The sequence below is a fragment of the Onychomys torridus genome, chromosome 22, assembly GCF_903995425.1.
Source record: "Onychomys torridus chromosome 22, mOncTor1.1, whole genome shotgun sequence".
NCBI classification, from domain to species: Eukaryota; Metazoa; Chordata; class Mammalia; order Rodentia; family Cricetidae; genus Onychomys; species Onychomys torridus.
In genome coordinates, this window is record NC_050464.1 from 35,106,689 (window position 1) to 35,124,846 (window position 18,158).

The 18,158-nt window shown below is 49.7% G+C and overlaps 1 protein-coding gene across 1 annotated transcript in view; it reads right to left on the reverse strand.

Annotated features, from left to right (window-relative positions):
• The window catches only part of Ksr2 (kinase suppressor of ras 2), a 248,108-nt gene that overhangs the window by 82,115 nt on the left and 147,835 nt on the right, over positions 1-18,158 (reverse strand). Inside the window, exon 6 of the mRNA XM_036171660.1 lies at positions 2,399-2,468. Coding sequence (XP_036027553.1) covers positions 2,399-2,468 — 70 coding nt within the window. The remainder of the gene's footprint in view (positions 1-2,398; positions 2,469-18,158) is intronic.

Below are 18,158 nucleotides of genomic sequence, written 5' to 3' on the forward strand. Positions count from 1 at the left end.
CTTCTCCCCAGTCACCGTCACCTGCTGCAAATACAGCATGGAAGTCCCTACACATCACAGGTCACCAAGGCCAGTTGGAAGGCATCAGATTAACTCTCAGATCACCCCTCCTGTGCTGGGCCGTGCTTTCCGCCTTGAGATAGGAGACAGAGGAGGGGCTGGATCCGGCAAAAGTATTGAAGGTTCCCGGGTCACAGTTAATTTTAATTTTCAATTTGTGCCATTGTCGGCAGTGGTTGTATGTAATCTCCGCTGCCTCCTCCGCGTGTCAAAGGGGAAACTTGGAGGTTATGTAACTCAGAGATGGAGGACTCTGAGGGGGAAGGTGGCTTCCCTCCGCTGCCATCCCCTCTTTTGGGATCTGGGTCAGCCCTACGAACACAGCGAGCCAGCTTCAGCCTGGAGCTGCCACAGCTAAGCAAATAGCAATATTCACCACGGAGATGCTGGCTTGCTGATGCTCCCTCTCCAGCATTGGACTTGTTGGACTTGGACTTAGTTAAGCCCCTTTGGGTCTTAGCAGGGCTTATCGGGTCTATTCTGCAAGCTGGGGCAGCTCAGGGGAGGGGATGGCAAAAGACCCACTGGGCAGCAGGGCAGGAACGGGGGGGGGGGGGGAAGCAGGTGTGAGGGTTGGCTGGTAGATTTCCCCCCTCCTCAGCTTTGTCCTGTCCCCTGGGTTGCCTGGCTTTGTCCTGTTGCCTGGCTCTTGCTGAAAATCCCAATGACAGAGTGAGATCTGCTGCGGGTGGTGGGTGTTTTTTGTGAGACAGGATTTTACCATGATGCCCAGGCTATCTTTGAACTCTTAACTCTCTGCCTTACTCTCCCATGTGCTAGGACTGCTAGTGTGTACCACTACACCTGACAACCTAGGGAATGGGATGTTAACACTTGTTTCTTTTCAATGCTGGGGGGGTCTCTCATTCCTGACATCTAGCTTGGGGTGGGGGTCGGTGGGGGGGAATGCAGGGTGAGGCTGAAGGGTAACACCCATCAGGGAGCCCTGGCCTCACTAGGGAGCCAGCTATGGGGCCCCAAGATGGTCAGCCTGCTTCACTCCCTTGGACATCAGTATCAGAAAGTGGGGCACCAGGGCAATGGTAAGAAAGCCCAGAGGGTAGAGCCTGGCAGGTGAGACTGAGGCAAAAGTGTAGCCAACCCAGGGGTGTGGCTGAGCCACAAGTGTGACCAAGCTAGAGGGGTGGCTGGGCCAGAGAGGTGTCTGCTACAGAGGTGGAACTGAACCCAGGAATGAGCTGAACCAGGGACTATGGCCAACCCAGGGGTGGAGATGAACCAATAAACATTTTAAAAGGCCCTCATCTGAGCCCCCTTCGCTCCACAGATGAGCCTCTAGTCACCGAGGGACCTGTCTGTCACTATGTCTCACGGCTTCCATCAAGGTCTTTCCAGTTTCCAGTTGTGACATTTTTTTTTCTTTAAGAGCTGATGATGAGCAGTCGCGGGGGCGAGTGCAGCCTTGCCCCAGGCTGAGGCTGTTTGTGTCTGTGCCTGGGGTTTCTCCCTTCAGCCCGCTAGCTAACAGACCTCTGGGGACTGTCCAGGTCCCTCTGTTAACTGGCCAGCTCCCCAGGAACACAGACCCATGTCCCACAGCGCCGACACTAGGAGTCTGCAAGTTGGAGGGATAGCTCCATGAAGGAGCAAACAAGGCATCCAGCTGGCTCCCCCGTACAGAAACTCACCAAGGGGATTTCAGATCACAGGGGCCGCACTAATTATGTTATAATTAGCGGTCAGCTCCCTACCTCATCCGCCAGGGCCTAAGTCTCCTCATCTGTCAGTGAGTTCCCCAATCCCAGTCTGACTCTGCGCCTCCCCACTGAGTCTGTGAGGAAACTGCCAAATTCTAGGCCATGGAGGATCCTGGGGGAAGGCCTCCTGAAGTTCTTTATGATACTGTGAGGTGTGAAAAAAAAGAGTTTCTTTTCTATTGTTTGATGCCAAACTCTGTAGCCTGCTGGACTTGTTTCCTGGATGGACAGTTTCATGTTATTTCTTTAAAGGTCTTAATTATGGTATCCAGGGTCTTCCTTTATTTCATTGTACGCTGTGTGACTTTTTTTTTTTTTTTATATAATAAAATTGACATTTAAAAAAAAAATGGAGTCCAGAGAGGTTAAGCAATTTCTCACAGCTACAAAGCTATAGTAGAAGGGATTGGAACTCAGGTCAGTCTGAGCATAAGGCCTCTGCTTTTAACTCTCCTGTGTGGGTCTGATAAGGGCAAGGCTATGATGCAGACACCTCAATCCAACAAAAGACAGAAGGGCATGGTGGTGTGGAAGCTGGAGATGGGGACATTCCTGGCACCCATAGGCTTCAGCACCCCCTTACCTCTACCTCCCACACACAGACACAACCTCCTACCTACCTGTGCTTGATGGAGTTGCCAAGGTCTCTGCGTGGGATCTGTGGTGACCACCGTGGTACAGACAGTGTGTCTGTGGAGAGAAAAACAGACAGAAAAGTCAAGGGCTGAGCCAGCACTGCCTGGGTCCTGGAAATAAAAAAAGGAGCCCCGTTGACTGGCCTCAGGCAGGGTACTGGCTGCTTTGGCCTGCAGAGCCATGCCAGGTAGAGCTCCGGTTTAGGTTATGGGTTCCACTCACAGGAGGCTCCCCAGGCAGGGCAGGCAGCAGATGCCTTCGAGTATGTCAGGTGAGGTCAGGTATGGGGAAGCCCACCTGTTATTTCACTGTTCGGGCTGAGGCAGGAGGATGATGAGTTCAAGGTCATCCCGGGCTACATAGTAAATATTCTGTCTCAAAAAGAAAAAAAAAGAATAAAGGAAGAAAGAAGCTGCGTGTGTGTGTGTGTGTGTGTGTGTGTGTGTGTGTGTGTGATTTGGTGAGTGGGCTCAGTGGATGGATAAAGGGTCTTGCTGCCAAACTTAAAGACCCGAGTTCGATGCCCAGGTCCCACATGACAGAAGAAGAAACCTGACTCTGTATGTTGGCCTCTGACCACACATGTACCCGAATACATACACAGTCAATTAATTAAAAGTTACATTTTGTAATCTAAAGATAGAAGAGAGAGCGAGAAAGCAGGGTAGGCACTGTGCAAAGAACACAGCCGAGCATGATCTCGGCTTCATGGTTCTTAGCGAAGGCCAGATGTGGACTGAGTGACTCCCATGTCAGCCCCCCAACTGAACACACCAGACAACTAAGGCTTAGAGAAGGGGGGTGTCACTTGCTCGAGGCCACTACATCTCAAACTCTACACAGTGGCTGGGAATCCCAGTAGGAGGGACCCCAAGCCTGTGTCCCCTGCTCACAAACTCATAAGGCAGTCGATTCCAGATACCTCCTCCTACCCCCACATGCCCCTTCTCTGTAACACCTACCTTACAGCCACAGGATCACTTACTTAACATTTTATGTTGGGTCCCCTTTTTCGGTTGCTGGAATATTTATTTCAAGAGCAGGCTCTAATCCCAGCATGGTGGTACATATTTGTTTTCCCAGCACTTGGTGGCAGAGGTAAGACAGGAGGAATCAATGGTGAGCCTGAAGCTGGCCTAAGGTTGCATATAACAAATACACCAACAAACACAAAGCCGAACAGAAAGCTCTTTGGATATTGCAGATAACGACTTTCAGAACGTCCAGCTCTGTGCAATCTCAACCCATCCTACAATAAGCAAATGATTGCAAGGATGTCTAGATGAATGGGATGGAGGAAGGAAGGATACCTGGATGGATAATGGATGGGTAGGTAAGTCGGCAGATGGATGAAGGAGGTTTGTGATGGAGGATAGATGGATAGGTGCATGGCTATGGTATGGATGGATAATGCTGGGTGGGTGGATGGGCGGATGGACAAATAAGAATGAGAAAGAAATAATAAAGCACACAGACTTCAGATTGGGTACCTCGTCCTGCTTTTTCTTTTCTTTCTTTAATTTTTTTCATGCCTTAGGACAAGTAGGAGCAAACCACATAGTCACAAATGACCAAGTTCTAGGTCCTCTGAGACCTTGAGCATAAGCCCCAGCACACCTCCTCTGCCTGCCCCCCTCACCAGCCTCCTGGAAGACCTTGAAGGCAGTAGACAAAAAACAGCAGCTGAGTGAACTAGTGCTGCCCCAGACAGACAGGAAGATAGGCAAGTGGCCAACCCCACACCAGCGCCCACTTCTCAGCCAGATGGATGGAGCCTGCTGGGAGCTTCAAGGTTGCAGATGTGTGCCTCATTTTTCACAGCCATTGTTATGGAGTGTCGCTCTCACTGGGAGAGCTGGGCATGTCAGAACACGTTGGAAAGCATTTAACCCCAGTCATCTCTCTCTTCTGTCTAGTGATGGCCACAGTTATCTGATAGCTGTTTTCCAAGACCTCTATGCCGCCCTTGCAAAGCTGGGACCCTTTTTTTTGGCAAGAGCCGATGGTTTTCCAAGCCCCAAATGCTGAAGAAAACTGAGGAGGTGGCATGATAAAGCCATAAGATCCACAGCCTGCAGAATGTTTAACTAACAAAGCCCATTTTACAACTTCGTCCAATTTCTGAGGGAGATAGAAAAAGAGAGAAATGATGTTCTTTAAAAATACTTTTCCATGTCAACACCTCTTGCAGACTGACATCAGACATGGCAAGAAAGACATTACTCGTTAACTCTGAAAGGCTGGACAGGAAAGGAAGGTCAATCTCCTGTAAGTAATCTACAAAACAGGAGTACTGAATGAAGAGTCCACTCACAGGCCATTAGTAATGCCTGACTAGAGCTGAGTTGAGAAGGACTGAGAGGAAGAGCAGTGAGATTGATTACTAATATCAGCCATAAGTGAAGAAGGAGGTAGCCCTTACAAGCCTTGAGATTGATTAGTAATGTCAGCCATGGGTGAGGAAGGAGGTAGTCCTTACAAGTCTTGAAATTGATTAGTAATGTCTGCCATGAGTGAGGAAGGAGGTAGTACTCACATGTCTTGTATACATTTATCTCCTCTACAAAAGCAAGAACCAAATCTACAACTTTGAGTTTACCTCAGAGCATAGTGCATGGTGCTAAGTATGTTCTTAACACAAGTTTGATGAACCCAAGATTCTTATAACAGAAACAGTTTATTGAACACTTAAAATGTGCCAAGAAATCTTCTGTGTGTACTTAACAGCCGGAAGCTATGCCTCCTTGCATCCAGTGCCATAGCTATTCCCTTCATACAAAGGAAGGCAAGGGAACTCAAGAAGATGCACTGACCTGATCAAGGTCACACAACCAGGTACCAGTAGAAGCATGTGTAAATGTAACTCCTAAAGGGACTAGGGAGAAGGCTCTTTGGGTAAAGTGCCTACTGTATGAGCATGAGGATCTGAATTCAGATCCCCAGCTCCTGTGAAATATTTGGAGATTTCTGAAGACATTCTGAAGGTATCATAGTCTGTTTGGGAGTTTGTTACTGGCAGCTAGTGGGGTGAAGCCAGAGGCTCTATTTAGCATCCCCTAATACATAGGTGAGAACATTCCCCATACGCACAACAACTTAAAACATCCAAAATATCAGTTATACTAAGGTTGGGACTTCTGATCTGGAAGTTTCTATAACTGCCTGTCCCCCCCCCCAATAAAGCATCTCAGATGATGCCCCCAGGCTCCTTCGGGCACAGAATGAGTCATCTTGGGCTGTGAGCATCTCCCATTAGCTCAGTGTCTTGCTTAGTCCTTTTCTATATCCTTTGCCCAGGGCAGAAGCAATTAAGCTCCAGGGCTGGCTTTCACGTTCCAGGCTCGGATGGTGGGGTACATCCTGTCAACTGCATTAAGCTGCAAAGCCTCATTAGTCTGGAGGCTTCGCTCCCTAGGCTCGGCTTCGTCTGTGGGCGTGAGACTCGAACTCCAATGGCCTCTCTCTGCTTCCTTTGTTTGGGTTTCATTAAACTTGCCAGTGCGAGCCTTAGAGCAAAGGCAAATGGTTGAAAGGGAAGAGGAAGGGGGAAAGAAAGATACCGGAGACTCGAGGCCTTATCATAACAGGGAAGGCAAATAACATTTACGGCAATTAAACCGATCGAGGAACTTCTGCTTAACAACCAAAGCGTCTATTAAGATGTCTCCGTAGCTGCGTGGAAACCTCTTTCCCACCCTAATTTTCTGATAACAAGGCAGAGTCTTGCCCAGCATGGCTGCCTTCATCTCAGAGGAAGAAACATAGACGCCTCTTTCAAGATATTTCCATCGCCAGCACATGGAAAGAGGAAGACTTTGGGAGGAAGACCGTGCTTGTTCCTAGGTCTGGCTGTAGAAACCCTTTAAGAAACACCCCCCCCAAACAGAACAGGGGATACATACAACCCAGGAGCCACAGCCTTTGAGACCACCTTGGAAGCCCAAGAACAGATGGGGCCAATATTGATAAAGTGCCCAAGTTTTATAAACATTGTGCTTTGTTTGATTTGGTCCGGTTTTTGAGATGGTCTCAGGTAGCCTAGGCTGGCTTCAAACTTGCTATGTAGCCCAGGCTAGCCTTGAATTCATAATCTACCTTCTTCCACCATCAAGTGCTTCCACTCATTTCAGACTTGTGACTCTCTGAGCTATAAGGTGAATGGTCTTTAAACCACTGGATTTGTGGTGATCTGTTAGAGCAATGGTACAAAGCCCTCACAGCTCCAGTCTTGTGCCAGGTGGGTGGCTTCAAGAATCTGGGGTATAACAAACAGGGCAGCCAGGTTTTCTACGCTTAAGCATCTCCTGGGGAAATAGAAAGCAAATGGCTGAACCAGAGAGCGCCCTTTGGGAAAACAAAACGGTCCAGACTTTGCGGGTTTAAGGCAATGGGAACCTAGACTCCAACACTTGAATAGTTGCAGGCTGTGCCTGGCATTAGAAGTGTTTGAGCTCCCTGGTGGCCGAGGGGGGGGGGGGAGTTGTAGATCCTACCTGTAATTCCAGCATACCGAGGAGAGAACAGGATAGCCTCAGAGCAAGCTGGCCAGAGAATAGCCATGAGGATGAGCTCTGAGTTGGACTGAGAGACCCCACTTCAGTGAGGAAAAAGAGTGAGCAAGGCAGACCCCCAACATCAGCTTCCACACAAATGGAAAAAGAAAAGGAATCCTCGGTATGTCAGGAAAGATGCCAATGCCGTCTCCATTTTAGAGACGGCAATTTGAGGCAGATCTAACATGTGACCTGTAGCGAGTCCTTGGGCTACGAACAGCCCCTGAGCATCAATGTCCTCACAGCTGCTATACACAGAAATGTGCACAGAACTTTGGCTGCCAGACTCGGCATTGATGGAATCTCTTAATCGCTGTGCATGTCCCAGATGACAGCAGGACTCCATCAGCCTGTATCTACTCCTTGGACATGGCTGTGGCAGAGTCCCTGACAGAAGACTCATGGAGGAATGATTCGAATCCACCTCCCAGTTTCTGAGGGTCTCAGTCCATCACAGCAGAACATGTGGCCGAGAAAGCTGTCTTGTGGTTGACCAGGAAGCGGAAAGAAATGGAGGCTGGGCTATGACCTTCAGCACTGCTCCTATTGACCCACATCTTCCTGGTAGACCCATAGCCTCCCTAGCCAGCACCCCCACCCTGGGAAGAAACACACTCCCAGGAAGCTGTGTCTACAGTTTGCAAAGCGCAGCCCACTTGTTCAGAGTCCTACAGCTGAGCAGACTTCTGAAGTCAGTTCCTATAAATCTTCAGCCATGCTCTCCATCTATCACTGTGTCCCTTTCTGAGGCAAATGTGGCAATCATTTTAAGCACCGTGCCTTCCTAGAGTCCACGGAAGTCTCTAAAGCCCCTGTAGCGATGAGGCATTCCTAATCCCTTGCCATTTCCTTGGAGATAAAGACCTGAACACATTAATACAAACAGCCAGCATTTATTGAGCACCAACTGTATGGAGGGACATGGTTTATGTGATTTAAATTCAGGATTCCACCTAATCCCATGGTTGCATTTCAGGCGGGGAAGGTGAGATCTGGCAAGAGCCAGAGAGCCGATTTGGGAAAATCATAAATGAAATAGGAGTTTCAAACTATTCTCCAGCATTCCCTTCACGGACGAGATGGATTCAGTGACAACTTAGCTACATTCAAATTGACTAGAAAATTCTTTGAGCCCAAAGACATCTGCAACTCATAAAACTTAAACCATGAAACTCTCCTTTTGAGGTCACAGGCTAGGTGCCAGCCCAAGTCCCACTGATTTGTCTAGGGTGCTCACAAGGCTTGACTAAAGCTGCCCATACCATTCACACAGCAGGCGAGAACTCTATTAGCTTTAATATCCAATTCAAATATAATATACATCAGATCTAAAAGCATTTTAATTATGTTCTGTCTCCAAAGGTTACAGCTCTGTGATGCTTTGGGGTTGAGTGGAGTTTATTCACAGACTTAGACTTAACTTTCTCCTGAGACAAATATAGCCCACTTTCTAAGCTTCAAACACCACCACAGAAGTCTCTTGACAAGTTTATATGGGGCCACACAGCACCGGCTAGTGTACCGAAGAGGGTGGGAGCGATGGCTGAACGTCACTGACAGGCTGATGGCTTGGCTTGGTGGGGAATAGTGCTTGCTGCCCCAAGCCTGACCACTTGAACTCTATCCCTGGGACCCATATGGAAGAAGGACAGAACAGATTCTCCCGGCTCTCCTCTGACTGCTATATCCATGCCACGGCATGTGTACCAACCCCCGAGTCCTCAAACTGAATTGCAAAAAAGGAAAGTTGAGAGTTGGTTCAGCAGGAAAAGGTGCTTGCCACCACGCCTGAGAACCTGATTTTAGTCCCTACAAGGTAAGAAAGAAATCACAGACACACACACACACACACACACACACACACACACACACACACACACTATCATAACTATAAAAGACTCGCAGTCTATCTGATTGGGTTTGGAATCACTTAGGAAGCTCCCCTGAGGGCATGCCCATGTTGGTCCTTCCAAAGAGGTTGGAAGCACCACCCTGGGGGCTGTGGTTCCAGATCGAATCAAAAGGGACAAAGAGGAAATGGAGCTGAGCACCAGCATTCCCCTCTTTTCGCTTCCGAGCTGCAGATGCCATGTGACCAGCCACCTCACACTCCTGTCCTTCCCCACCACCATGGGCTATAGCCTCCAACTGTGAGCTCCAGGACACCCTTTCTTTTCCTCAGTGGCTCGTCACAGTTACAGTGAGGTGGCCTTTGATAGTGCGCTATGGGGAAAAGCTGTGTCAGGAGAGGTTGACAGTGACACTTGGGTGAGACACAGGTGGCCCTTAGGATGGAACTGCTTACAAGGATTTGGGAGGGGCTCCTTGGGTTTCCCTGTGGCATTGAGGCCAAGCAAGGGGCAACAGTGATGCTACCCATCCAGGGACAGGGGTTTATTAGTTAATTGTCTCATTGCTGTACCAAATCACAGCAACACAGGAGAGGAAGAGTTGACTGGTTCCCATCCTGCGGGGCGTGGCCTTCAGTCAGCTGATGAGGATCGCTCACATGCAGGAGGGCCAAGAGGCAGAGTCTGGAAAGGAGGTGGAACTGGACTGTTCATGTCAACCCCCACTTCCTCTAGGCAAGCCGTGCCTCCTAAAGACCGCACAACTTTCCCAAACAACAGCTCCACCAGCTGAGGCTGGAACATCCAATCATACAAGCTTGTAGAGGATATTGCGTACCCAAACCCCAACTCTACATAAATGGAGGTGCTGAGGTCAAGTCACTCGCTCCATGTGTGTGGCTTAAGATGGAGACCTGACCTCGAACATGAGACTCTTACCAAGGCATTAATTCAACCAGTACAACTTCGGAGGCAGAGCAGGGAATTTTCCAGTAAACAGATGTGTGGCCAACATCAGCTCCGTCACCAATAAACGGAGGGACCTCGGCGCCCTGACTTCCTCTACTCTCCGTTTGGTCTCTGACATAAAATGGGAATCATAGAGTCTCCTCACGGGGCTCTTAGAGGGATGACGGGGGTTGTGATTAGAAGTCGCTGGGCACTGGGCACGAAGCCTGACACATTGTTGCTACTGGCCTGGTCAACAACGTCATCATTTTTCCTCTAGAATCCACAGGCCAGTGGGAACACGGCAGTGCTCTCCGCGCCGACTGTGATTTAGGGCAGAGGTCGGTACACTTGACCCTTGAGTCTAATGAAGCCTGTTGTTGGGTTCTGGAAATACACTTTGATTGGCACATAGCCACGCTCAGACACTGACGTGTTGTTTGTGGCTGCTCGCCTGCCTTGCAACAGACTCCAGAGGCGATGATGGAGATGATATAACACTCACAAAGCCAAAAATAGTCATCGACTGGACTCTTGGAGAAAAAGTTCATCGATCCCGGGAGGAACTCATTTCCTTAGCTAATTAGACATCTTCCCTCCCAACCCCCACCTTGGAGCCACTAGATTCAAGACCCATTTCTACTACCTGCTGGTGGAAAAACCCTTTGACAAATGACCAAGCCAAAATCTACATGAGACCTTGGTGCCCTCTCTTTGCTTAACCTAGCAGTAGCTGGGCACAGGGAGACTCAAGAATTTAAGCAAAATGTTAACCCCAGGGCCCGAGGTGCCGGCTCAGTAAGTAAGGTGTTTTCTGCATAAGCCTGAGGACCTGAGTTCAGAACCTGAGCACGCATGTAGAAAACCGGGTACAGCAGTATGCATCTGTCACTGGAGCATTGGGGTTGGGAGGCAGAGACAGGGGGATCCCCAAGGCTCACTGGCCAGCCAGCCTAGCCAAGTAGGCAAACTCCAAATTTAGTGAGAGACCTTTTCTCAAAAACTAAGATGGAGCCCGGCGGTGGTGGTGCACGCCTTTGATCCCAGCACTCGGGAGGCAGAGCCAGGTGGATCTCTGTGAGTTCGAGGCCAGCCTGGTCTACAGAGTGAGATCCAGGACAGGCACCAAAACTACACAGAGAAACCCTGTATTGGGGGGGGGGGGGGGAGGGGAGTGTGACTGAGGATGACACAATACCAGCCTCTGACCTCTACAGGAGTACATATGTACATGCACACACATGAGCATGTACACACAGATACCATCTGAACACAGATGCTAGCCTGTGCCTCCCTCCATTTTCTTCTCTTCTCCCCCCCATTCCTTCCTCCCTCCTTTCTTCACTCCCCCCCCCCTTTTCCTGAGACAGAGTCTCATGTCTGCTGATGGCCTTGAACTCCCAATCCTCCTGCCTCCACCCGCTGAGTGCTGGGATTACAGGCCTGCACCACTGCTGTGCCCAGCTCGGTTTGCATCCTTCCTGTCCCCTGCTGTCTGCTGGTAGACTCCTCCTTGAGACAACACCGCCTCTGATGACAGGTCACTGCTGAAATCATGTCAACTCACGGAGCAGAGGAACGGGGACATTAACTCTCCCCGCTGCTGTCTGGCTTCATTAATGAGATTTTTCTAGTTGTTACTTTATCAAAGGAGAGAAAAGACCTTGAGGATATGTGAGCCAGCGGAGGCGGGCGGTGGCTATGGGAAAAAGGGGGGTGAAGGAGATGCCTTCGGGGAGTGTGGAAAACTACCCTGGAAAGACAGGTGAGGGAGGGAGGGGGCCCACTGAGAAAATGGTACCTGGAAGGTGGGGGAGGGCAGCCTTGTGGGAGGGAGAAGCGGGACGTGAAGAGGGTGTGGCAAGAAGACACCACGGGGGAGGGTCTCTATCCGAGTTCTGTACCACCTCTCCCCTCCACCCTGGTGCTGGTTAAGGTCATTGGCCCTACAGAGAACTTTCCACTGCCACTTTCCTAAACCAAAATAATTGCTAAGTGAAGTCTAAATACTTCATACACTCACACATAAATCCAACCCTTACCCCACACCCAAGAAGCTTCCTTTTGCAGCAGATGGAGAGAAATCCCACAACTGGTCAAAAGGCAGAGACAACTTACCAGGGAGTGTCCAACCTCACTGGATACATCTATCTACACCCAACTCCTACATCTAAAGCCCAGGGACATTGTGGAACGAGGGAAAAAAGACCGGAAGAGCCAGAAGACCAGACACCGGCTGGAAGATTGTGTCTTCTAGATATGACAGGGCAGCTGCTTCCCATGTGATCCTAACTCTAGGGTCACCTAAACAAGATCTACACAGTGACACCAGCAGATGACGTGCCAGAGTGGATGAGGGAAATCTCTCCTGAGGCTTCGCCCCCTAGACAAACAGCTATAGAAATCAATGACTGTGGAGAGAGGGGAAATTGTTTTACGAGCAACACTTACTGGACTTGGTAGGTTGCATATATACATATGTACACACACACACACACACACACACACACACACACTGATAATTAAAGAATTGTGAATTTGAGAGGACACATGGAAAACTGGACAGGTAGAGGGTGGAATGATGTAAAAGGGTACTCACATAGGAAATTTTCAAAAAACAATTAGAAGAAAAACAAGGTGGAGAAGCTGAGAGACACCTTTGGGATCTCGCAGGAAGGTGTGACCATCATTATTCTGATACCCTCTCCCTTTAAAAATGACCGTTGCCTGCTGGCCTCTGAATCCTGGCCACTCATTGTCCTCCTGCTTAATTCTCCATAAATCAAGCCTGTGGACAGAGAAGGCATCACTCCATTGTGGGAATGATGGATGGAGAAGCTAAAATGTAAACGGTCAGATGGGGAGGTGACGGAAGGTGGTGGAGGCTGGGGGGACAGTGGTGGCCATGAGCGAGCAGGGGCGGTAAGAACATGAGGTCATGAGGGGCCACTCCAAGGATGGGAGGGTGTAGAGGGAGCCCTCTCTCCCCCGGGATCTGAAGACAGACACATCTGGAAGCCTGCCTTTCATTTTCATATTCTCTTTCTCTGTCTCTGTCTCTGTCTCTGTCTCTGTCTCTGTCTCTCTCTCTCTCTCTCTGTCTCTGTCTCTCTCCCCCCTCATGTTTTTACCGCTATGCTTTGAAAAGAAGAAGGGGACACACTGAGATGTCAAACTCCTGGCAATCTAGAAAGTTCCTGAGGGTGACAGCCCTGCTCTGTTCTGTTTTGGGGAAGCACTCGTGAGATCGATTGTCCTCAGGGAATTCAGGGGCTGGGGAGGGACCACTCACTCGCTCACCTAGGACCCTGGGGGCGAGGTCCTGCTTAAGTAGCAAGCGGCTGATGGCAATGGTTTGTGTAACCTTGGAATGTGGGACAATCCAAGGTCATTATCCCAAAGACTTCCAGGACAATGGGTAGGTACTTCAGTGGTGACAGAATTAAGTTAAGGCTGTCACTGTTACTGTCTGAGCCTTTGCCTGGCATTCTCTGGGGCTGTATTCTCATCGTGACCTGAAGCAGCTCTGTGTGTGTGTGTGTGTGTGTGTGTGTGTGTGTGTGTGTGTGTGTGTGTGTATGTTGGCACACGTGTGCATGCACACACATGCACATGTACTTGGAGGCCTGAGGACAACCTTGGCTGTCATTTCCCAGATGCCATTCACCTCTTTTTTTCTTTTCTTAAGACAGGGTCTCGCCAGGCGGTGGTGGCGTACGCCTGTAATCCCAGCACTTGGGAGGCAGAGCCAGGCGGATCTCTGTGAGTTCAAGGCCAGCCTGGTCTACCAAGTGAGTTCCAGGAAAGGCACAAAGCTACACAGAGAAACCCTGTCTTGAAAAACAAAAACAAAAACAAGAAGAAGAAGAAGAAGAAGAAGAAGAAGAAGAAGAAGAAGAAGAAGAAGAAGAAGAAGAAGAAGAAGAAGAAGAAGAAGAAAAGAAAGAAAGAAAGAAAGAAAGAAAGAAAGAAAGAAAGAAAGAAAGAAAGAAAGAAAGAAAGAAAGAAAAAAGACAGGGTCTCTCATGGTCTTATAATTTCACCCAGTAGACTAGACTAGTTAGCCAGCAAGCCCCAGAGAGCCACCTGTCTCTGCCTCCCCAGTGCTGGGATTTCAAAGGTACACCGCCACGTCTGGCTTTAAAACTTTTTAAAAACTGTACCCGTTTACTTATTGTCTCAGTTAGGGTTCCTATTGCTATGGAGAGACACGGTGACCAAGGCAACTCCTGAAAAGGAACACACTTAGTTGGGGGCCTACTTACAGTTTCCGAGGCTTAGTCCATGGTTATGGTAGGGACTGTGGCTGCATGTGAGCAGGTATGGCATTGGAGCAGTAGCCAAGAGCTCTGCATCCTGGTCCACAAGCATACTTCCCCCAACAAGGCCCCACTGCCTCATGGTTCCATGGGGTCTCTATATAGTGTCGTCATGGTGGGGGACATTGCAGATTCAAATCTTAACACTAGCAATTCTGGGCTTAACACTAGCAATTCTAACATGCTGACCCGTTTGTGGGCTGCCCGCCTGAGGGGTCTCCATTAGTTTGCCTGGTGAAGGCTTCTGACAGTCAAAGCTGCATCACTCCCCTTGTCCCTATATCCTCAATAAACAAGTATGGCCATGATGGGCCCAGGGCAGCATCTTCACAGGCATTTGTGAAATGAATGAATGAATGAATGAATGAATGAATGAATGAATGAACGAATGATCCACCTTGTGATGGTTTCATTTTACAAACAGGAAAACTAGCATTTGGGGATCCCCCGAGGACAATGACATTCTGACACTGACATGAACCGGAACCCCCCCTGATAGCACAGCTCCATGGCTGAACACTCTGTTCTCTATTGTCTGATTAGATCTTCTGGAAGGAGAGGAGACCCACAACAGGGCTGAGCCCTGGGGGTCCCTGCTTGTGCATTCTCCCAGGAGAGAAGCAGGAGCAGAGGGAGGCATCGTGAAGATTCTGAGAAACACGGGGCCTGGGCTGGTGGCACAAAGCCACCTCCCAACCATGTCCTCAACCTGAGGAGTGATGATGATAAATGGGAAGAGGCTGGCTCGCTCTGCCTGGCTCCGACGTAAATGAGGATAAAACGAGAGTTGACAGACAGAAGCCCAGGTGGCCATCATCTCAAATGTACCTCTGAAGGGATAAAGGCAGCCGGCCTGGCGTCCCCATCCATTTCAATCGTAAATGGTCACACGGCCGATATCAAACTAACAGCAATGGCGGAAACAGAGGTGACGGGTTGGGGCGTGGCAGGGGTTTAGACTCCAACACGATCGAAAGTCTCCCACCGCCAAGAGCACAGAGCCCCTCCTCTTTGTCCTCGGGGGCAGCCTGGGGTGGCTTGCAGCTTGGAGTAGGACGTAAAGGCTGGCTCCATGCTGTCTGACTCCGTCATCTGAGGCCCTCCCCCTTGTGGACCTCTTTCTCTATAAAACACAAGGAGGGGGGACCATCTCACAGTGCTGGACACTGCACTATGAAACAAACAACCAACACACAGTAGGTGTGCAAAAAAAAAAAAAAAAAGAGCAATGACTGAGGTATCTTATTGCCAGCATTCCTGAGCAGCCTTCTCCCTGGCTGGAGGTGACAAGGCACAGGAAGAGACCATTGGGGAGGGAGGCCATGACTGGGGGGACGCATCCCTGAGTTATGGGGAGGACAGAGCTGTCTGAGTCGCCAGCCATCTATCCCCCTCCTACCAGCCTGTCCTCGGAGTGTGTCCACAGCCCTGGCTCTCCTGGAGTGATGGATGGGGCCCGAGTTCCCCACACGCTACATCATCAATTACTCACACATTTATTGCCTTGAACTGAGTTTATGGAACTTAAATCAGACCCATTTGGAGTTGTCTGAGCTGAAAATTCTCCCCGGTGGAAATGTGACGTTTTAAATTATGCAGCCACCTTCGACTTAACGTTTGGTGGGAGTTAATCGTCCGTGGGACAAAAGGGCTGTGGAGATGTCCCCCACACAGGTTCATTCCGTGGAATTTACTGCCTTACTGGGCTCCATGGGGACCGTGCAGATGAACCCAGCTATCAGGGACCCTCGGCTAGGCACCACTGGGTCTGAGCTCTAGGCGATCGATGCCTCCCTTGACCTGAGAGGTGTCACGCCATCTATATTTTGTGGCCGCTGTAGAGACGACGTGCTGATGGATCACAGTCCAAGGTCAAGTCAGAGTGTTCATATTCCAAAGTGTGTCTTTCTTAAGCATCACTAAGAGGCGGCTCGGATGTCTGTTGAGATGACGGTGCCGTGGCAGACTCTGCAAGTGAGGTCACTGGGCCTAGAGATTTGCTCCGACAGGGTATGTTCAACATCCAAAGACATCAATAGCACAGTGAGGTGGCGTCCCAGTCCCCAAAAACCCAGAGATAAAAAGGAAGCTGACTGTTAGAGTAAGCACACTCACCCTAACAGGTAAGAGGATGTAGAAACAGTACCTACGGTTTTTCTCATTATTGAATGTGACCCTCAGGGACAGTCACCAATATACAGAGACATTTCATGGTTGTCACAACTCTAAGGGGAAAGGTAATGGTGGGTAGAGACCAGGGCGCACTGATCAACATCTCACAAATGAACGTAACAGCCCGCCATGAAGAGTTGTCCAGCCCCACATGGCCAGAGTGGGTGTTGAGAATTCTCTGCCTGAATGCCCAGAAGGGAACCTTGATCTTCAATTCAACACATGGACAGATTGTGGTGGGCTGAACAGGAAATGCCCTCCATAGGCTCACAGCTTGGTTCCTAGCTAGTGGGCCCAATTTGGGGAGGCTGTGGAAACTTCAGCAGTTCAGACTGACCTAAGGGACTAGGGTAAGGTCCTTCAGAATATCTTATCCCTGGCTACTTTCTGTCAACCGTGATGTGACCAGCTCCCCATCAGGCTGCCACCACCACTGTGATGCTCTGCCCGAGTCCATGAGGCCACAGGACCAGAGGCTGGACCACCTGAGACTGTGAGCCAAGGCAGGCCCTCCCTCCCTCACTTCTACCCGATGGTATGGCCATGGCAACCAGAGAACTAACTAATACACAGATCGCTAAATGGGGATTGGACACAACCATGAAAAGAGGTACAACTTGATCCTCCAGGGGATGTCCCTGCAGGGGACAGAGCTCTTTGGGTCTGGATATTGCTGGGGGAATGTCTTTCTGTACGCTGTGAATATGTGTTGCTCTGATTGGTTGATAAATAAAGCTGCACTGGCCTATGGCAGGGCAGGATGGAGGCGGGCAGGAAGATCCAAGAGAGAGAGTGGGAGGAGAAAGGAGAAGAAGGAGAGACACTGTGAGCTGCCGCCAGGAGAAGCAAGATGTGAAAATACCGGTAAGCCACGAAGCCATGTGGCAATGCATAGATTCACAGAAATGGGTTAAGTTGTAAGAGCTAGCTAGCGAGAAGCCTGAGCCATTAGGCTATACAGTTTGTAAATAATATAAGCCTCTGTGTGTTTACTTGGGACTAAGCGGTTGAGAGATGTGGGTGGGAGAGATTCGTCCTGACAGTGGGGCCTGGCAGGACTGAAGAACCCTTCTGGCTGCAGGTCATGGCTTGCGTTCATAGCCCTTTCCTAGTAAGGACAGCTAGATTCCCCATTGGAATCCCATCTGGAGCTGAAGAAGACTGAGCCCCTATCACCTGGGATAGAGCATCCTCCTGCCTGGTGTACTAAAGGGCTTGGTAGTCTGACTTCTGAACTATTGTGACTGGTTCAGACAGAGGCATACAACTCAAGATAGCCAATCAGAGTTCATGAAAAGCCCTGGGATCTTCATTATCCCTCCCTTCCCTTCCCTTCTTCTCTTCTCCCCTCTCCTTTTTTCTTTTCGTCCCTTTCCAGGAGCTCACCAGCAGCTGCACACATGAGCATCCATAGGAAGGGTCTTCCAGATGCAGGAGGAAGTTGGCACATTAGGAAAGTGGGGAAACCGGGAGTAACTACATCATCAGGGCCCCTCGGCTGCTCGGGACACAAGCCAATCTTCATTTCATACACTAAAGCAGTTGTTTTGCCAGATGTGGTGGCTCACAACCGAAATGCCAGCCCTCAGGAAGGTGAGGGAAGATTATTAGAATACATTCAAGGATAGCCTGAGCAACGTAGTGAGACAACCCCACCTCCTCTGCCCCCTCCGCCCACACACGGAGAAAACCAAATTGTTCTGAGGCATCCACTCGTGATGGCCAGCGGGCCTCATCAGTCTTATTATTTACTTCCCACAAGGATCCTATGGCTGCCTCTTATATTTATTGTCACCTCAGGATCAGCGACAGAAGCCAGCTAGGAAAGGCTAAGCTATTCACGAGGACCGAAGTCAAGATGAAGACCCAGGAATGTGCCCAAAGTTCAACTCCTGCTCCTTA